This window comes from Hyperolius riggenbachi, chromosome 1 (assembly GCF_040937935.1).
Source record: "Hyperolius riggenbachi isolate aHypRig1 chromosome 1, aHypRig1.pri, whole genome shotgun sequence".
In the NCBI taxonomy this organism is placed as follows: Eukaryota; Metazoa; Chordata; class Amphibia; order Anura; family Hyperoliidae; genus Hyperolius; species Hyperolius riggenbachi.
The window spans coordinates 458395222-458417859 of NC_090646.1; the positions used below are offsets into that span (position 1 = coordinate 458395222).

General features: G+C 43.0%; 1 protein-coding gene across 1 annotated transcript in view; it reads right to left on the reverse strand.

The window, feature by feature from the left end:
• The window catches only part of LOC137525416 (unconventional myosin-XVIIIb-like), a 508546-nt gene that overhangs the window by 247151 nt on the left and 238757 nt on the right, over window positions 1-22638 (reverse strand). The window contains exon 16 of the mRNA XM_068246531.1: window positions 10770-10925. Coding sequence (XP_068102632.1) covers window positions 10770-10925 — 156 coding nt within the window. The remainder of the gene's footprint in view (window positions 1-10769; window positions 10926-22638) is intronic.

Consider the following 22638-nt stretch of genomic DNA (forward strand, 5'->3'; position numbering starts at 1 on the left):
TCCTTTCCCAAAAAGATTTGTCCAGAACCTGAATTAATTTGTCTTGTCATATAAATGTTGGTTTATGCCAGGGGTTCTCAAACTAGGTGCCGCGGCGTTCATCTCCATCCTTTGGGGGGTGCTGCTGAATAACGGTCATAACAGCATTTCAGTAGTTATTTTTGCAGAGGAGTGCCTTGAAAAAAATTTCAGAGCCATCAAGGGCACCCTCAACAGAAAAAGTTTGGGAACCACTGGTTTATGCTGATCAGCGCGTTACTCTGGTAAAACATCTAACTGCCAGATCATACTTATCTCCAGAGGCTCACATGGACAAATTTTCAATCATTTTTTAGGACTTTAGTTTTAGGCCGGTGTCACAATTAAAGTGTGCGTTAAGGTGCAGTGCCCTGCCCCTGCCACAATGTAACGCAACACAAACACAGGACTCTGAGGCACAGTATGCTGACAGGGCCATATGCATAGTGATCCCCCCGCACGCTCCTCACACAGTGACACACTTCCTGCTGGACAGGAAGTACATCACTGGGATTCCCGGGCATCCCCGTCATATTCCCATTGTTCAACACATGTATGACGCAACACCGCTGCCAACCTTTTTAAAAGCTATGCATCACCCATTAATTTACATTACTTGCGCCATCACAGAAGACCAGCGGTAACATACTGTTAACATTGCAGCGAGTCGTCAGCAGTTCGGCAACTTGCAACGCGGCGCGGTATGTGTGCTAGGCCCTAATGACTTTAATTGCTGATACGTTACCCTGCTGTACAGCACATTAACGCAACACACACTTGCAGTGCAAGTGTAAAGGACACCTGAAGTGAGAAGGAAATGGAGGCTGCCATGTTTATTTCCTTTAGAAAGCGTAGTGGAGCACTCCCCTCAGTTCAAACAGCGATGTGCCTCGGCTATTCTGGCAACACTCCAGAATCTTTACAGCAAATGGAAGCGAAGCCGGCACCATCAGATATGTATTTGCTCTTTTAATCAGATAAAAACATGCAGACAGCAAATATGCGACGTTTCGAGGACACAACCTCTTTTTCAAGCTGAGCTGTGCATGACAAAAACATAAGTAACCAAACAATCCTATATATACACAACACGGACATATGGCAGCCTATCAGCATTAAGCTACATCATTAACCAATGAAATCAGGTCCTACCTAGTGGACCTGATAGAAAACCACAGAGCTGCCTGTCTGATAGGATCTTTTGAAGTGGAGACGTCCCACCCTCCCATCCACGTCAGTCCCAGGTGGGGGCAAACGGCTACTCATTGCTGGGCAGAATCATGCGGACATCCGTCTCCATCCGGCCACACCCATCGGCGGACCTGAGAGGGGACACTCCGCACTACGTAGGGGAGAGGGCGGCAACCAGCCGTCCACTCCCCTTCTGCCCAGCAACGCGTGACGTATGCGGAAGAAAATCCGCTTATACGCCATGCAGATGTAAACAGAGAGCCTAAGTGCCCGCCCCCACTCGGGAAAGAGAGCGTGTGTCTGTTGCCAAGCAACGCATGCAGTGTGTCATATGAACACAATGCTATGTCTCTAAATGCTACTAATAGTCGTTCCTAAAAGGCAGCAGCCAATTAGATGTTAGTATATAAAACTATAACGGGGGAGGAGCGGAGACAAAGGAGCAAGGGGACGGGTAAGAGAGGTAAAGGGGGGGGGGGGGGTTTGGGGGGTGAGGGGGGGGGGGGAGGGGGCATGGAAGGAGGAGGGAATAAGGAGGTAATAGGGGTTGGGGTATTGAAGGGGAGGCAGCCACTTGGGGACCCACTGGAAAAAACTGAACAATATTAGGCAAATCAAAAGAACAGACAAAGAACATCTCAGTGAGGCTGCACAACATGGAGCAGCGAGTAATCAAACAAACGGCGTAAGATCAAGCTCTCTATTTAGACCTCTCGGCTCCATGGTGTCCAGCCTCTTGATCCAGTGGGCCTCCCTCCACAGCAGGATTTTCTTCCGCATACGTCACGCGTTGCTGGGCAGAAGGGGAGTGGACGGCTGGTTGCCGCCCTCTCCCCTACGTAGTGCGGAGTGTCCCCTCTCAGGTCCGCCGATGGGTGTGGCCGGATGGAGACGGATGTCCGCATGATTCTGCCCAGCAATGAGTAGCCGTTTGCCCCCACCTGGGACTGACGTGGATGGGAGGGTGGGACGTCTCCACTTCAAAAGATCCTATCAGACAGGCAGCTCTGTGGTTTTCTATCAGGTCCACTAGGTAGGACCTGATTTCATTGGTTAATGATGTAGCTTAATGCTGATAGGCTGCCATATGTCCGTGTTGTGTATATATAGGATTGTTTGGTTACTTATGTTTTTGTCATGCACAGCTCAGCTTGAAAAAGAGGTTGTGTCCTCGAAACGTCGCATATTTGCTGTCTGCATGTTTTTATCTGATTAAAAGAGCAAATACATATCTGATGGTGCCGGCTTCGCTTCCATTTGATGTTTATTTCCTTTTAAATAATGAAGATTGCCTGGTTGTCCTGCTTATCCTCTGCCTCTAATGCTTTTAGCCATAGACCCTGAACAAGCATTCAGATCAGATATTCCTGACTGACACCTGGATTTACTGCATTGTTTCAGGTGTGCGATTCAGACACTACTGATACATAAAAGATCAACAGGATGCCAGACAACTGGTATTGTTTAAAAAGAAATAAATATGGCAGCCTCCACATCTTTCTCCCTTCAGGTGTCCTCGAATACAGATTTCCTACAAATGTGTCCACTTACTTTCATTTGTACCTTCTGTTCACGCTTTGTGCATCTTTTCCAGGGTGACTTTTTAATAGCGTATTTTTTGCTATAGTGCATATTACCAGGGGCGTAATAACAACCCCTGCAACTGCTGTGAGGGGGGTCCAACTACTAACCTTTTCTTCCTCCAATAAAGGGGTTCAACCTTCAGATCAGGTGTTTTTGTAGCTAAACTACACGGGAAAGAGTGTACGCATTGGGGGCCCCATCAATGCTTTGCTGGGGGCCCCATAACTTGTAGTTATGTCCCTGCATAGTACTCATCCATGTGCAAAAGTTTACCATTACATGCCATCTTGCTCCAAGAAATAAGCCTTAACTATCAAGCTATTTCTCAGGTTGTCTCAGGGTTGGTCTTTTCCCGTGTGGTTGTAGAATTCTGTCTCCTACACACACCAAAACTCAGACATTCAGCAGCCACTTTGGATTATTGAGATATGCAAATATTAATAATCCCTTCACTGTTAACAGAAGAGCTAATAATATACAGTACAACAGTCATTTCTAAAATGTATAAGTTCTGGTATTGTATTCCCAAACCAATGTATAGCTGGGGCAGGATCTCATATTAAATAAAATGTATTCATAGTAGAGAGAGACCTGCAAGCACTCGAGCTATTTTCAAAATTTACTGGAGAAATCAGAAGCACAGCAGGGCTAAAACATCCTGACTTTTCATAGCTTTGTGAATTTCAAAGCATGCATATTGAATAAATGGAACATTAAAATGAATGCCGTTACAACCCCCAGGTTGGGTCTAATGTATAACAACTGTCAAAAAAGTAAATGAATATATAAGTTGTGGACGTGTCATAGCAACATTGCTATCAGCATTAATTGGGTTTCATTGTTAATTATTTGCTGCTGGCAACTTCTCAACTTTTGTTCACTTTTTATTTTCTGCAGTCTTCATGCAGTATCCCCCGTAGAACTGAGCTGTAGAAAAGTAGTAAAATACATTGCTGTAGCAGAATTTTCTAAGTCTCTCTCATTGATCTACAGTATATTTGTAGTAATGCAGTCATGCAATGGTGGTGTGGATTCCTTACACCCACAGTCACATTTCTGGGTTGCCCTTTGGAAACACCACTAATGTGTTGATGATAGTGCGCACCAAGCAGTGGCTGTACTCTCACATGACACCAGCTATTGATGGGTAGTCAATTGGAACCAATGCTGTTTTGAATTACTGTGTCACTTATGCCGATAGGACTATTGTATTATTCTTTGCTGTTGGCAGTGTATGACTCTCAGCTACGCCGGTAAGGGGTAGTTGTGGTGGTTTCATGCTTTTTTATTTTTTTTACTGTGGAAACAAGTTATTCTCCTGTTATAACCAAGATGGGTGTCAGATGGAATATTTAAGTGGACCCTTGTACTGATACACATGTGCATTTGGGGGAAAGGAGAGGGGAGCTGATCTGGTGGTGGTACATCTTGTATTAATGACAATATTGTCTATTTTAATGTTGGAATCTCTATTTGAACCTTTGATCTTGATCACAAAAAAATAAAAATACATTAGAGGGGAGAGAAAAATGTTTTTATGCAGCATTTTTTATAGTAATGCAGCCCTTGTCTGATGTAATTTAAATATTATTTAGAACTTTATTTACAGTAGCATGGTCTTCAGTGCCAGAGTACTAGGACCCCCCATTAGAACAAGGTTCTCCCCTGCACATTCAGTGGAACCCTGTACTATATAGGCCAGGTCCCCTTGCACTCCCGCTGTAAGAGACACCAGATGCATTCCTAGGCATCCAGACTATGCCCTAGATTTGAATACAGACACCCAACAAGGTATATAAGCTTCAGGACATGCCCCTAGAGGTGTGCCCCATGACATAACATAGAAATAGGAGAAAAGTCATTTCAATCTGGGAGAAATGTATATATATATATATATATATATATATATATATTTAAAATTCCACAATATTTTGTGATAGTGGTCCTTTAATTTGGTCATTATAGCTATGGTATTTCTTTATTGAAGAACAAGGAAGGATGTGCAGTAATGGATGAGGCTAGTACATGCAGCATACATGAAAGAGCTTTTTTACCAGCACATTTCTAAGTGTGGTTAATAGGACTGTGTGAGTAAAATAACGTATTTATTGGAGATTTAAGGTGTAAATACACATTGGCATCTGACCACCATAGACTTCTCCTCGGAAAATGGAGTTCTTTCCTATCATACATAAATATAAAAATCTAACATAATTTGTATAGCTACTGTCCATCCAGCCATAATGTCTTCTTAATAGATAACCATCACTCAGAAAACTCCTTGACAACCCAAACAACTCAAGTTATTTGCAGGAAAATCTAAAACATGACATTATTTCCAAAAGATCCATACTAGCTTGGATAGAATGAATATTCACTGGTCTGGTTTGCTTTGCAGTTTTGTTTATTTTTAGAAGAGAAACCGACATGGGAGGATTAGGCTGATGTTGGACAATAGCGCTCCTTGCAGTGACCACAATGGTAAGCTTTCTAGCTGAAGCCATGCCATGTAAACAGTGAGGCACAGATCAGTTTGTAAGTGGGATGGGAAGCCATGAACAGTGAAGCAAGCTGTGCAGTAGCAGATTGAGCATATTTATTACAGTTAACACAACAGGACATGGCAAACAGCCCAATCGTAAATGCATCTTTTCAATCCTCATGGATACTCTCTTCTGGCAGATCAGATAAAAGCTAATTCTGCTTGGCTCACAAAGTGGCTTTTAAAAATAACTTCCAAATACATCTTTTAATTTACGGATTTATTCGAACAGCCTAACTAAAATCAGACACTTATGATGTATTTTTCCCGTACCTGTAAATTTAGAAGAAATATTGTAATCACTTAGAAACTAATTTAATTCCTGATGGCTAGATTATGTTGAGATTAATTAAAGTCAGTTTTAGAACATGCTATTTCATTACGGCTGAATCCTTTCACCCTCTCAGATTCTCCTTATGAAGTTTAATGCCATTATTCAAATCATTTTTACATTTTGATTCCCTTAAGAAATGTCAGTCACATGACACCATGCGATCAACTTCTAGTGGGGTTAAAGGTATACAGAGGAAGCCAACAATCCTCAGATGGTTTACTACATGATTGATTTCTCTCAGGTTATTGTATCCATATCTTTATCTGATGCATCAAACTAATATCTTCATAGCACTACAATGTCAACATAGCACTATTTCAGAACATGATCACTCAGAGTGCTCCACCACTGGGAACTAATTCCCTAAACTAAGTAAGGGCCAGTTCACATGGGCTACTGCCGGTATCAACGCACATCATTTACCGCCCCGATCCACCATATCCTACATTGAGATGAATGGCAGAGTTCATCTCAATGCACTTAATGTTGATTGTCACTGAGTGGTGGTCCATCAAATTATCCAAGTCATTGCCTGTAGCTGCTAGCATCAGCTGAATTTGCAGTTCCATATCCCCCTAAGGGCTCAAAACGTGATGCGATGACGAACTGATGAGAAACTATGCCAAAAGCTTTTTTACTCAGTTGCAGAAAAGCATTTGGCTACAGCAGAAGTATGTGTGTGTACATAAACTGAAAAAATGGAATACGATTTATAAGAAAGTTATTGCTTTTTCAATTGAAAATGAATAAAATTAATTCTATAATATTTGGGAAATTTAACATCGACTTTCAACTCGTGCAGATGAAACTTTTAATGCATCGAAACATTTAGAAATACATATGCATGAATCAAAAATTTGTTGTCTCTGTTCTCTGATGGTGTTATTCAAGCTTAAAGTAGGATTATACTCTCACAACCAACTACTCCTAGTCCTAGCTATATAAAAGAACATTTGAAACCATTCACACACATTCCCTGTGTATAAAAACCTTTATTTTCACTGCAGAGAGCAGGAGAAGTTTGCTTTTCAGTCCTTGCTTTTTTTTTTAAATGTTATTTTATGTAACTAAGAGTAGCTACTGAAATTTTTGTTTTGGGAGTATGATCCCACTGTAATAATACCAATATATCCTATAATATATCCTGTGATTTGGGTCACTTACAACAATCATTTGAGATCTATTTGGGAACCTTTTCCAAGCGTGCACGGGTTTTCCTTCCACGTTCATTAGCAATGTTATCATGTAAAACCCTGCATGATTACTATTATTATATAACAATGCAGCCACTGGCAGCTCATTCCCACTCATCCCTTCCCTTTCTATACAGCAGAACAATCAGCAGAGGGCTAAACAGTATGTACAGGAAAGAGTTGTTCAAAGCAAACATGAACAATCCTTTCAGAAGGTTTTACGGAACACCTTGACAGACCTATGTCAGAATCCTGTTTCTATATTTCAGCTCGGCCTTCAATAACATCTGCTCGGACATCCTCCTTGATAACCTTGGGTATCTTGGTGTTGACTCCACTCTGGGCATATGGGTCAAGGACTTCCTAACCACCAGGATGCAGAGGGTCAAGCTCGGTAGCTGCTTATCCCATGAAAGTACCAGGGTGTGTTATCCCCACCCCTGTTCTCCCTGTAAACCAGTAGCTGCCCCTCATCTGAGGACTCTATAAAGGTCATCAAGTATGCAGATGACATTACTATCATTGGCCTCATCAACAGCAATTGGGAGTGGCCTACCACAGCAAAATTGAGAGAATCTGTGGCTGATGAAAGGACAATAAGCTCATGCTCAATACGGCTAAGACTGTTGAACTGATTATAGACTTCCTGAAACATCCCCCACTTGACCCTGTTCTCATCACGGGGACCGAGGTTTCCTGTGTACCAGAGATTTGGTTCCTCTGCACTACCATTACCAAAAACTTAAGATGGGGCAGAACACTACCAAAATTCAGAAGAGGGCCCAGCAAAGGTTATTCTTCTTGCGACTACTGAAGAAATTTGGTATGCTGCTCACCATAGAGTCCATCCTCTGCTCATCCATTATTGTTTGGTATGGAGGGGCAACTGCCAGGGACAAGAAAAAATTCGAAAGGGTGATCAGCATGGGAGAAAAGATCATTGGCTCGGCCCTGCCACCTCTGAATCTCCTCCACACTGCGAGGATGTGGACAAGGGCAACTAAGATCTCATGTGACCCCTCACAACGAGCAGCGGCTTCTTCGAGTTCCTTCCATTGGGCCGCCGGTATAGGTCCATCCACTCCAGAACTACCAGACACATGAGCACTTTTTTTCCCTCAGGCTGTCCACCTGCTGAACTCCATCCCCCCTTTGCTAGCACTGCCACCCTGAGAGACCTTCACATCATAGACTGCGGCGCCCTACCCACATGTGATGTGAGCTGAACAATCCTTCGTTCTTCCAGTTCTGCCAAATGGCCGTTAATTTTGAACATGCAGAGCTTATAATCCTTTAGATTGTAAGCTTGCAAGGGCAGGGTCATCCTCCTAATATTTACTGTTTTTGTTGCAATATTTGTGCTGCTTGAGACTCTGCTGTACATTTTTTGGTTGTACCTATGTTCCCCTTGCCGTCTTATTATGCATTGTAAAGTGCTGCGGAATATGTTGGCGCTATATAAATAAAAAATAATAATAATAACATCCACCAGCTTGTAAATGAATGGCTGTCTGCACAATTGTAATGCCTGTTTGTATTGTTGTTACTGCCGTCTTTGTACTGATGCCAAAACAATGTGAACCACAAACAATTCCGGGTACACAAATGTACTTGGAGAAATAAAGTGGTTCTGATTCTGAATCATAAGATCATTATTGCAAATCTGTGTATGGATTAAATAATGCTCTAAAATGTTTGCTCCTAGTTAAAATTTAAATGCTCCTATGTTTCTTTGAAACTCAGGGCCGGATTACCGACCAGGCAACAAAAGCAGATGCTTGGGGCCCCATTCAGAGTCAAAGGGGCCCCATCAGCACATAAACCAGCCCTCACCATCCTGTCAGCGGTGGCTGTATGGTATAATGGTTAAAGGGACTCTGAGCAGTGCAGTAACTATGGAAAGATGCATATCATTTTAAAGCTCTCTTTCTCCTATTTCCAATGATATATAAACCGCCACCCTATGCCTTTTAGTTTTCGCTATTTTCGCGATCGAAATCGCGGCCACTGCAATTTCGATCGCGAAAATAGCGAAAACTAAAAGGCATAGTGTGGCAGTTTATCTATCATTGGAAAGAGGAGAAAGAGAGCTTCAAAATGATATGCATCTTTCCATAGTTACATTGTATAACACAGGACGACTTTTCTCCAAAGTTGGCAGCTCGATTCAGCACAATGCAATGAAATATAAGGAACCCAGGGGGATATAATTACAAACATCATGCTGGTAGGTGTGAGGATGTAATTAATTAGTTGTGGGTATGCTTAAAGGCATACCCACAAGCACTGCTCGGAGTCCCTTTAAGGGCTCTGCCTCTGATACAGGAGACTAGGGTTCGAATCTCGGCTCTGCCTGTTCAGTAAGCCAGCACCTATTCAGTAGGAGACCTTATGCAAGTCTCTCTAACACTGCTACTGCCTATAGGGCGCGTCCTAGTGGCTGCAGCTCTTGCGCTTTGAGTCCGCGAGGAGAAAAGCGCGATATAAATGTTATTTGTCTTGTCTTGTCAAATGATGCCGTGCACTGCTGATTGTCTTCAGAGCCAGGCTCTTTTCCTAGGTCCCCCTCCTGCTACTGTGCGCTCTGCCGCTGCCCACTCCCCCCTCCCTTCCCACAGAGAACCACAGCTGCAGCAAGAATGATAGCAGCAGATGGCAAACGCTCACTCACCTATCCATGATCCAAGCGATAGAGATCCCGTCATCTGAAACCCATCTGTCTCTTCTACTGTGCAGCCACTCGCTCTGTACTTCCTGATTCTCAGATCAGACCGGAAGTAGGAAGTAGTAATAGTAGTAGTAACAGAGCGGCAGCACTCTAGAGGAGACAGATGGGCTCCGGATGACGGGACCTCTATTGCTTGGATCGCAATAGGTGAATGTGAGTCATCTGGTGCTGTCCTTCTCCCCCGCTGCGGCTGCCTTCTCTGCTGGACTATCGTATTCACTGGGATGGAGGCTGCATGGTGGCTGTCTAGTTTGGGAGGAAATCTGTTGTTCGGTGGTGGGTGTGGTTATGTAATTCTGTCTGGGGAATGGCTTTTGGTTTGGCGGTGTCCAGAGCTTTCTGCTATTGCCAGGCTGGAGATGCAGGGGGAAAGTGCTGCTGCTGTGATATCTGGCACCCTCTTCACAGGGGTTCCCCAGCCCCTGAGTGCAAATGTCCCAGCCATTCATCTCTCACTCTGCATTTTGCCGCTGCTATTCCCTGCATTGTGCACCCCCAGAGGAAAGCGGGCTGTTGCCCATAGCAACCAGTAGCTCGGCTGCCCCGGTGTGTGCGGCATGTTGCTGTGCAGCTGTATCTTCTGATTCTATTACAACATGATAGGGGGGCCCAAATCAGTCACTTTGCTTAGGGCCCCATTTAGCCTTAATCCGGCTCTGTTGAAATTGTAAACTACTGCTTTCCTATCACTGAGCTTTTTATGAACCAGGTGCAGGTGAGAAATTACCCAAAGAAGATCGCTACAGCTTACCTTCAAATAAAATGTGTGTATAAATGAAAACAAGCTTTACCTTACTGTAAGACAACAGGGATATTGAAAGTCACCTTTGCTTTCTATGATCAACATAAAAGCACTCAGTGTGTAGTCTTGTGTCTTTCATGATATGAGATTCTTATATGTTACAGAAAGAGATACATAAGGAGCATACAATAAAGAAACCTCTTTTACAGGTCAAGACTATGACATGTGCTGTGCTGTGTTTTCACACAGCTCTGTATAGCGTAAACCATTAAATTAGATTATGGTCTACACAACGTGCATAACACAAATGACATAGCTAAACTGTAGCTATCATGTTTGGAAGGATCAGAACAATAAGATATCAAAGCTGTGGGAGGTGGGATTAAATCAAAGTAACTAACTGGAAGTATGTGAGCTATTCTATTTGATGCTTTCACCTGTATGTGAACTCTTTCTATCTCTCCATGATCCACAGGTGGTCCTCCCGAGTCTCCCATGGTGGCCAGCAGGAGCTGTAGGTCAGCCAGCAAGGCATGCGTCCTCTTCAGATCTCTCCTGAGTCTTTTCTCTACATCAAAGTCTCTATGTCCAATCTGCAACACAAACAGCCTCATCAGTGGCTTACAACGCTACACATGTATTTCAAACACACAAGCTAGGTTAATAATAACACAGTAGTACAGTTTAAGGAAGCTTCAAAATGATGAACATTCCATATTCCACATTTAACTTTTATAATGTTTGATTTTACCTAGTTTTTTCGTTTTTAAATAAAAATCAATTGAATATCTCTAATGTTGTATTTTAGTTTCACTACCTTCTGAATAATATACCTGCAGTAAATATGCAGTCAGTTGAGTGTAAATACTTGATTGGTACTCACTCGTGGCCAATGAGTGTATTGAAGGCAAAGCATCAGCATAACAGTCACAAACTTACATTTTTTTTCAGGAAGCCAACAGAGATAAACTATACTTGTATATTGTTTCTTACCGTTGGATTATTTATGTCAGAAAGGATACAGCTGAAGTAAATACTTGACACAAAAGGAAATGAGTGTGAGCTGAATGATCCCTTCTGATAACAAAAGACAATGCGGTAGAGGGCTCTTTAGCTCTTATTTCCCTCTCATAATCATTTAATTACAATCTTCAATTAAAAGAAATCAGTTTATAGTAAATAAGATAATTCTGATAACAGAAAGGACTGCATTGTGAAGCAAGGGATAGTCTGAAAATAATGGACAAGAAATAAGATGTACTAAAAATAAAAAGTCTTTAATAAAAATAAGACAATTAATTCTTTACACAAAAATACCAGTGCTCACATCTAACATCAAAATCAAATTGATTGTTGTATTCCTATATCCTGTAAAGTTGAATCTTCATTTTAACTTGTTATTATGATTATTAATTAATATAGCACTTTCATCGTCTGTGACACTGAACAAAGAAAATATGGGTACATAATGTAGGCATTTGCAAAAAATACAGGTAGTTCTTGGTTAACAAAAAAAGATAGGGAATGATCATTCTTAACACAGGTTCATTCTTAACGTGAACCTGTTTTCAAGTCAGAACACCATGCCTAAAGTAACTCCTCCCACTGTACCCCCTCTCTGCCACCAGTGTCTCTATTCCCCTGCTCTGTGCCCCCATTGTCTCCCTGTACCTCCAGTGTTCCCTTAGTGCCACCCTCCTGTACCCCTGTGCAACTTCCTGCCCTCATGTTTCCTCTCTGTGCCTTCTCCAGTCCTTATGTGCCTCCTTAAATCCTTATGTGCCCCACACTCTTCTTCCACTGCCCCCTTTGTTTCTCCTGGGATTTCTTTGTGTCTTCGCTGCCCCTCTTTGCACCACCTTTACCCCTTTCTGTCACCTCTTCTGTGCCACCCGTGCCAACCTCTCCTATGCCTCTCTTTATGTCTCCATTGCTTATTACTCACCTCAAAGACAGTCCCACGTTGCGGTCTCCATCTTGATCAGCACCGGCTTGTGATAATGACATCATCACAACGGGGTGCCAAGTTCATAACAGTGAGTCATTCATTAGTCAATCATTCATAAACCGGGTATTGTATATACTATCTGTACAGAAGTAGGAGACAGCATAAATGTCCCACTGGCATATATAATGTGCCTAAAAACATATAGCACTTCCAAGAAACAAAAATGGAAAAACTACTGCCTGTTTGAGCTTACAGTCTAGAAGAACAGGAAGGAAACAAGAGGAAAGGCAATAAGTAAGAGGCAATGAGTAAGTGGCATATCTGGTGTTGATGAGTTCCTGGCTACAAATCACTGCCTTAATTTGTAGAAAAAAATGGAAATGGAATGTAAAGCATTGGTCATTCCAGTTTTCAGAATGCCCAGTAGTTGTATAGATTATATTGTGGATCTATCGTAATAAATGTGTGCTTCAAGCAATAGTATAACTAGTTACGGAAGAAAAGAATTCATTAAAAACAATCATACTTATTTGGGGGGATTGCATTACAACTCACAGAACTCCCAGAAATGCTTGCTTTAGATGCCACTACTATAAAAATATAGATTACAATTTTTGTTACAGATTGCCCAGCAAGCTCATGGTGAACCAGAACTCCTAAAAGTTTTTGTAAGGGTTTAAAAAGGACTAACAAGCCCTCTTACTAAAATGCTATCTAAAACAGTTTTTTTCCCTCTAAAAACAGAAGGTATTTGTGATTATTCAGGTTGGCGTGAGCATATGGGTGTTTCAAGTCCCACCCCATAAAGTCATATTAAGCCATGCCGTACAGTGATGAGGATCAATCAATCCGAAACAGTCTGTATGCATGTTCGATTAGTGTGGCTCTGTACAATTAACAAGCTGACTCATCATTGAATTCCAGTGGTCCTGGAGGTGTATTTAGCTTTCACAGACAAGAAAGGGAGAATTTCCATATTCAGCAGAGATGCACTGTGGAATTTTTGTTAGCAACACAATATGAGATTTGCATATTGACTTACATTTGATGTTAAAAACACACTCTACAATATCAAAGCAGGTTTTTTAGGTGTGCTGTAACTTGTGTATAAGCAATATAAAAAGGAAGATAATTTGTTTTATTTTATTCAGAAGGCTATCTTTTTATCTTTACATTTACTAAGACAAAGGCAGAGCTATGACAAAAACATAATAAATCACCTAAATTACCCCCAAATATTGTTTATAATATTTTATAATATTGTTTACAATACAGGCCTAGTGCTGTTCAAGCTTCTTCCCATCCCCGTTCTAAAAGCATGAGTTTCAGTGTAGCTTTTATGTACATATATTGCATGCATGAAAAGCAAGGAGCATGGCAAGACTTTCATTGTGACCACCTATGAGGGACAGTTAGTGACATTAAAACATAGTATATAAAGTGCTGTGGTAGATATCATTCAGCACAATATAAATGCATTAGGATCATAATCTGCTTAACCAAATATCCTTTGCATTATTCTCTGTTTGCAAGGAAAGTATTACACTAAAATGATCAAATAGCAGGAGCGTCGCTAGCCCTATTTTGGGGGGGCCTGTGCCCCCAATCTGTCCTGGGGTGCCACGGATCTCCCGGCCGCCGCTGCCCTGCTCTGCCCTGCTGTCCCCGCTGCGCTGCCATTCAGACCTCGATCAGCGCCGGGCGACCAGATAGAGCGGGCGCTAGGACCTAGCGGACACCGCTGATATGCGGAAGTGACATCACTTCCGCATATTTGTGCCCGGCGCCCGCTGTATCTGGTCGGGTCGCCCGCTGATCCTGAGGTCTGAAGCGGCAAGGTAGGTGGGGTGGGGAGCACGCCTGCCACTCACTACCTAACGGGGGTCCCTGTCACTCACTCACTACCTAACGGGGGTCTCTGCTGTCACTCACTAACGGAGGTCCCTGCTGTCACTCACTACCTAACGGGGGTCCTTGCTGTCACTCACTACCTAACAGGGGTCCCTGCTGTCACTCACTACCTAACGGGGGTCCCTGCTGTCACTCAGTACCTAACGGGGGTCCCTGATGTCACTCACTACCTAATGGGGGTCCCTGCTGTCACTACCTAATGGGGGTCCCTGCTGTCACTCATTACCTAACGGGGGTCCCTGCTGTCACTCACTATCTAAACGGGGGTCCCTGCTGTCACTCACTATTTAACTGGGGGTCCCTGCTGTCACTCACTATTTAACTGGGGGTCCCAGCTGTCACTCACTATTTAACGGGGGGTCCCTGCTGTCACTTACTATTTAACTGGGGTTTCCTGCTGTCACTCATTATTTAACTGGGGGTCCCTGCTGTCACTCACTATCTAACTGGGGTCCCTGCTGTCACTCACTACCTAACGGGGGTCCCTGCTGTCACTCACTATTTAACTGGGGGTCCCTGCTGTCACTCACTATTTAACTGGGGGTCCCTGCTGTCACTCACTATTTAACTGGGGGTCCCTGCTGTCACTCACTATTTAACTGGGGGTCCCTGTTGTCACTCACTATTTAACTGGGGGTCCCTGCTGTCACTCACTATTTAACTGGGGGTCCCTGCTGTCACTCACTATCTAACTGGGGTCCCTGCTGTCACTCACTACCTAATGGGGGTCCCTGCTGTCACTCACTATCTAAACGGGGGTCCCTTAATGGCAATATATCAAAAGGCAACCATGCACAGGAGAGCTGAGTAATCACTGTGGGAGTGCATCAGACCAAACAGATTGATTGTAGATCCAGCAAGTAGAAAAAGACGGTTGTGCACATCCCTTGATAAAACATCACTTTTATTTAGATTCTAAAAAAGGCATACTTTACATATTCCATGCAGTATAGAGAGAGGTACAAGGCTGGTGGGGAGGTCGACAGCTGTTTCGCGCCGTCACATGCTGTGGCGCATCATCAGGACAACCACCCCTAAGTAAATCACCCCTTAAATAGACTCTTACCATTCTATGTGGAGCAGCTGCCGTGCACTGGCCAAAAGCGCGCCATCCGTCCTTGGAACGCACGTCGAGTGATTCCTAGAGACAATGATTGCATAAACTTCCGCTTGGTGGAATGCAAAAACCGGAAGACGCCATTGCGTCATATCCGGAAGACGCTACACCCGGCGCATGCGTACAATAAAGACGCTTTCGCGTCGTGGTAAGGGCGCTTGCCCGCACTGCTAAGGCGAATTGTGTATAGCGCATGCGTCCAAAAGGACGCCTTGATGGAGAAAATTGAAAGGCCATCCAAAAATAGCCACAAGAGAGCAGTGTGGCTACGTTATAGACGCGATTATCCCAGTGTATATGTCGCTGCCATCTAGTGGCCATATATATTAGGACCACTCTGTAAATTAGTAATGGAAGCGACCTATATCATGGCAACTGCTCCCTCCTAATCCACATTGTGATCATAAGAATTTAGGCTAACTACACCTACCATAAGACGTCATTCCAGATCCATCAATGTGGGGGGGGGGGGGAAGAGAGGGGGAAAAGCACCTAATTATCAATCCATTTGTGGCAAACAATTATAAACAGTATATATGCTTATATGCAAATCACATACTCACCACCCCACAAGGATGGACTGTCCGACTGAAATCAATCTTATATCTAAGGAGAGATAAGGTCTAGGTTTACAAAGGAGTGACCACTATACAAAAGAGGTACTATTAAAAACACTTTAAAATATAAACACCTTAATCAGATAAATACTGCTAAATTATTCTTTTCGTTCAATCCCAAAGGTCCCACCGCATCAAAGTATGATATCCAAAAGCTTTCCCTTTGTAGGAGGGGCGGGGATTGGCATCGAAAACTCCTACAAAGGGAAAGCTTTTGGATATCATACTTTGATGCGGTGGGACCTTTGGGATTGAACGAAAAGAATAATTTAGCAGTATTTATCTGATTAAGGTGTTTATATTTTAAAGTGTTTTTAATAGTACCTCTTTTGTATAGTGGTCACTCCTTTGTAAACCTAGACCTTTTCTCTCCTTAGATATAAGATTGATTTCAGTCGGACAGTCCATCCTTGTGGGGTGGTGAGTATGTGATTTGCATATAAGCCTATATACTGTTTATAATTGTTTGCCACAAATGGAATGATAATTAGGTGCTTTTCCCCCTCTCTTCCCCCCCCCCCCCACATTGATGGATCTGGAATGACGTCTTATGGTAGGTGTAGTTAGCCTAAATTCTTATGTTCACAATGTGGATTAGGAGGGAGCAGTTGCCATGATATAGGTCGCTTCCATTACTAATTTACAGAGTGGTCCTAATATATATGGCCACTAGATGGCAGCGACATATACACTGGGATAATCGCGTCTATAACGTAGCCACACTGCTCTCTTGTGGCTATTTTTGGATGGCCTTTCAATTTTCTCCATCAAGGCGTCCATTTGGACGCATGCGCTATACACAATTCGCCTTAGCAGTGCGGGCAAGCGCCCTTACCATGACGCGAAAGCGTCTTTATTGTACGCATGCGCCGGGTGTAGCGTCTTCCGGATATAACGCAATGGCGTCTTCCGGTTTTTGCATTCCACCAAGCGGAAGTTTATGCAATCATTGTCTCTAGGAATCACTCGGCGTGCGTTCCAAGGACGGATGGCGCGCTTTTGGCCAGTGCACGGCAGCTGCTCCACATAGAATGGTAAGAGTCTATTTAAGGGGTGATTTACTTAGGGGTGGTTGTCCTGATGATGCGCCACAGCATGTGACGGCGCGAAACAGCTGTCGGCCTCCCCACCAGCCTTGTACCTCTCTCTATACTGCATGGAATATGTAAAGTATGCCTTTTTTAGAATCTAAATAAAAGTGATGTTTTATCAAGGGATGTGCACAACCGTCTTTTTCTACTTGCTGGATAAACGGGGGTCCCTGCTGTCACTTACTATCTAAACAGGGGTCCCTGCTGTCACTCACTACCTAACGGGGGTCCCTGCTATCAATCACTACCTAACGGGGGTCCCTGCTATCACTCACTACCTAACGGGGGTCCCTGCTGTCACTACCTAACGGGGGTCCCTGCTGTCACTCCCTACCTAACGGGGGTCCCTGCTGTCACTCACTACCTAACGGGGGTCCCTGCTGTCACTCACTATCTAAACGGGGGTCCCTGCTGTCACTCACTACCTAACAGGGGTCCCTGCTGTCACTCACTATCTAAACGGGGGTCCCTGCTGTCACTATCTAAACAGGGGTCCCTCCTGTCACTCACTATCTAAACGGGGGTCCTTGCTGTCACTCACTATCTAAACGGGGGTCCCTGCTGTCACTCACTACCTAACGAAGGGTCCCTGCTGTCACTCACTATTTAACTGGGGTCCCTGCTGTCACTCACTACCTAACGGGGGTCCCTGCTGTCACTCACTATCTAAACGGGGGTCCTTGCTGTCACTCACTACCCAACTGGGGGTCCCTGCTGTCACTCACTACCTAACTGGGGGTCCCTGCTGTCACTCACTACCCAACTGGGGGTCTCTGCTGTCACTCACTACCTAACTGGGGGTCCCTGCTGTCACTCACTACCCAACTGGGGGTCCCTGCTGTCACTCACTACCCAACTGGGGGTCCCTGTCACTCACTACCTAACTGGGGGGGGGTCCCTGTCACTACCTAACTGGGGGTGCCTGTCACTGCCTACACTGGGGGGCTCCTGTCACTAACTGAACTGGGGGGCTCCTGTCACTACCTAAACTGGGGTACTCCTGGCGCTACCTTAACTAGGGGCCACCTGTCGCTACCTAAACTATCCAGGCCAGCCAGCCCAGCATCACCACCAGCCAACCAGCCCAGAATCACTATCAAAAAGGCCACAGCATCACCACCAGTCAGGCCAGCATTTACTTCAACCAGCCAAGCACAGCCCAGCATCACTGCCAGCCAACCCAGCCACAACATCGGCCACGGCATCACCGCCAGCCAAGCCACAGCATCACTGCCAGGCCTTTCAGCTCACACATCATCCCCAATCCAGCCAAAAACAGTATTGCCAGGTACAGCAGCCAGTAGAGGAGAATTCAGAAGCCAGGTGAGAGGTGTCTACCATATTAAGGGGGCATTCTGCCTATTTATGTGAAATGCTGTCTATTTATGTGCCTTATGACTGCTGAATTTGTCTTGTTGGGGGCCTCATGATTGCTGAATTTGTCTTGTTGAGGGCCTCAAGATTGCTGAATTTGTCTTGTTGGGTGCCTCATGATTTGTTGGGGGCCTCACGATTGCTGAATTTGTCTTGTTGGGGGCCTCATGATTTCTGAATTTGTCTTGATAGGGGCCTCATGATTGTTGAATTTGTCTTGTTGAGGGTCACATGATTGCTAACTGCGAGACTATGGAAAAAAAAATGAATCATCATCATATGAGACAATAGCATTCAACCTACTTTTTTAGCTTTTTAAAACAGAAAATAAAACTGGGAGGTTCTAAAAAAATGAATATATTTTTTCAGGAGTAGGATGGATGAAATTGTTTATCTTTTCAGTTTTTCAACTTGGATTTTCCATAATGTTCATCTATGTGTTAAAACGTTTGTATAGTATTTAGTTTAAATTGCTGTTGCCACTTTGCGATAGATGACTTGTGGGTTGCAGTTTGGGCCTCCAAAAAGTTCGCCACCACTGTCCTAATCTAACGTACGATTGGCCCCACCCATGGCCACGCCCACTAACTGCATGACCACACCCATTTTTTGCCGCGGCGCGCTGCATTGCCCCCACCTAGTGCCCCCAGGTGCCACTGATCTCCAAGGACCCTAGGAACGCCCCTGTCAAATAGTACTAACAGGCCCAGAGTAGTAGTAGTAGTAGTATTTGTAGTAGTAGTAGTGGTTGTAGTAGTACTAGAAGTAGTAGTAATAGTAGTGGAGGTAGTGGCAGCAGCAACAAGAGCAGCAGCAGCACTAGTAGTAGCATAGCAGTAGTAGGCATGGCAATAGTGGGTGTACCAGTAGTAGGAGTAGTCGTAGTAGGCGTAGTAGTAGTAATAGTAGTAGACATCTCTTGCAGTAATATACAATGCAGTTGCATACAGGATTATTAATATAATGTCAAAAATATGCAAGTGCATGAAACACCGGGAATACGAATCCTGCTCAAAAGAATTTATAAATGAGACAAAAAGATAGATAGATAGATAGATAGATAGACAGACAGAACGATATATAGTCAGTAATATAGCATTATTTCATGTTGTCATTGGTGCATATCAGGTCTACATTTAGCTTTTGTGTTTGTGCTAAAGTTTACAATACAAATTACATTCTGTGCTATAACCTGGGGAACAGATTCAAAACACTCCATAATAGTATCCTCAGTGTCCACTGAACTTGCTTCTCAGCCATTATAATCTTAGTGTGAAATTGAATTTCTTTTTTTATGCTTCCCTTGTTGCTGGAAACCTGTTTGATAAATCACACTGGCAATCTATTTCACTTTGCACAGAGATAAATGGTGTATTCTTAAAATAAAAGTTGCAGTACCACAGCCAATGGTCTTTTAATGTATGGCTGCCAAGGGACAATAGCTGCATGCCGAGATTAAATTATAATAATCCTATCCATTCTGATATTACTATGAACCTCCATTTCTAGATCAAATCAGACAGAACTATCTCAGGTCAGCTCAAGGCAAATGGGGCCAGTTGGCAACAAAGTGTTACATCTCACTTCTTATCTGATTTAGAAAATAATGCGCCATGTGTATTGAGACAGGTTGGCATAGATTTTAATTTGTTTGTCTCTTGCAGGTTTTCCTCTAAATGTATGTTTCAATTGGTAGATGACGTGTCTTTATTTATTTTTGTACACAGTCTATCTTATTTATTTGATCATTTGAATTTTACAGGTCTTTTACAGGTCTTTCACCACTTAACTAATAAGTGCTAAAAAAATATTTTATTTATATTTATGTACTATTCATAAGTGAACATTTGAATTTCATTGGTCTTTAACCCCTTTACAGCCAATTACCATTTTAAAATGCAACAGTGTTTGTATTGTATCTGCATAAAGTTGAATGTAACCCAATTACTGTAAAAGGCAGACTTGTAATAGTAGTTTGCATAGCCCGGGAGCTGATAAGCATACTGGAATTACCAAGAATTGCCATTGCTCAGGATACTGCAGATATTTTAAAGAAACAAAATGTAATTTTAATAAAATCTTTTTTTATTCCATGTTTTTTTTATCAACCTTTAACAGTGTTAATTATAGATTTCAATTATTCCACAAAGACATGATTCTGTTAATAGATAGAAGGAATAAATGAAGAAAAATAATCCAAATAAATGTACTCCTTTTTTAACTAAATGGTCCCAAACAAGACCCACTTCACTGGCAGTGTAAAACTTAGTTTATAAGGCACAATGTTAGAATGAAGCCCCATACACACGTATGAGGCATGTCACCCAGCAAGGATCGGTACTCATTTCTTTGTGCAACCCTGCAGAGCTGACATTGTACAGAGGCGTCGCTACCTGCAGGCACCTTCTGTTGCTATGTGGGGGTGCAGAGGGTCAATGGAGCAGTGCAGGAGTGATGTCATGTTGCGGGTGAGGTTAGTGAAGAGAACCGTGCCCTTGGCCATGTTAATCCGCCAGGAGGATTGCTCTCTTGGTGGCAGAGCCAGGTCCAGGGCTGCTGTAAACACACATGGTTGGTATCGATCTCCTAGGCTAAGTTGCATCTAGCGTGTTAACTTTTTTCCTGAGTTGCCATCCAGGAGATAATTTTTTGTCTTATCTAAAAAATAACTTTTAAACATTTAACAATTAAAAAAGTCCCAAAAAGTAAGTTGAAAAGTAATATCAAAGTTATTTACAGTATTTTATTGCATGCTGGGAGCTTCAAAAAAGAATATATATATATATATATATATATATATATATATATATATATATATATATATATATTCATATATGTCATTCTAAAGTAATTTTATGGATAAAAGAACATGTTACATATATTTAATATTTTTTAAAACGCCTCAAATTGCTGGAGAAAAAAATGGAAATGATATTTGGACATAATATGTCTTGGAACATGAAGATGTAGGTAGTATGGAATGGTTTTTCTTTTACCTAAATATGTGCCTGAAAGTGAAGGGATTGTTTTATAACTTTACTACTAATAAAAAATACCTGTTGGCTATTAGAAATTCTCAAATATGAATGAAAGCAGTGTTCATGGAGGGCTGTAGCCATAAAAACATGATATTTTGTGTTTTTGGTCACATAGTGCTTTAGAACTTCCTTCATATGGGGCTAGTCAAAGTGGCCATATTGCTTATTACTGAAAATGCCCACAATGAAAGTCTAAACTGGAAGTTGTTGGCCAAGTCTGTTGAACCACCTTTTCTTTGGCCTCCAGATTACTCAGATCTCAGTCTGAGTAAGTTATATGGGGTATGCTAGAAAAACAAGCTCAAAGGTTTAACTCATGGCATCATAACTTGGTCACTCCCAGAGTCCACCTCAAAACCTTTGGAGGCCTTCTGTCATGCTGCCCCTATACTTTGCAACTCCCTGCCACACCCAATCAGAACATCTCCATCCCTGTTCTGGAAGAATTTAAGTCCAAACTGAAAAGCCATCTATTTAGCATGGCATTTATGAACACCTAGGAGAAGGAAATTTCAGCGCTCACAATTAATTTATAACCACCCCAGATGGCACAACCACCTCTCTGGGTATATAAAGTCCCAATGGCACCTAGCCACAAAAGTCCAAATATGAATAAACAACTATATGGGGTGCTGCAGGATATGCCAGGTTGTACTGGTAAAGTTTATGCAGATAGATGATCGTGCGCTCCCCCTCTTCCACAATAAGCACGTTTCCAATGAAATTGTAAAGATATAGATCCCCTCTCGGGTACAGACTCACCAGATCCTTAGGTCTCAAGTGACCAAATCGCGCATCCGGGGGTGTTGGCCCCCCCGTCGCCTCTCTGGCTACTGTTTATCCTCCGGTGATTGCTGGCTCTGCTGGGCTCCGCTGGGCTCTCCTCCTCACTCATGCAGGATGTGGAAAAAAATAAAAACAAGAGGACCAGCCTCTATTCGTGTATTACCTTCTTTTATTTTTCCATAAAAAAGTTAAAAACATACAGCAGATGCATATAGCAGCTGGATGACAAAAAGACTTATGGGCTAGGTGGAGTTAGCTCCCGGGTAGCCGCCCCTCACCGTCCCCTCAATCCCTCCACGCTGCTTGCTAAACTGCAAAAAAAACGCCAGGCCGGGGATCACTCCAGTGGCTCCTCTCAGCTGTGTTTCCTGGCGTACGCGTCACACGCTACGCATGTGCGCGTTGACGTCACTCAAGCCACGCC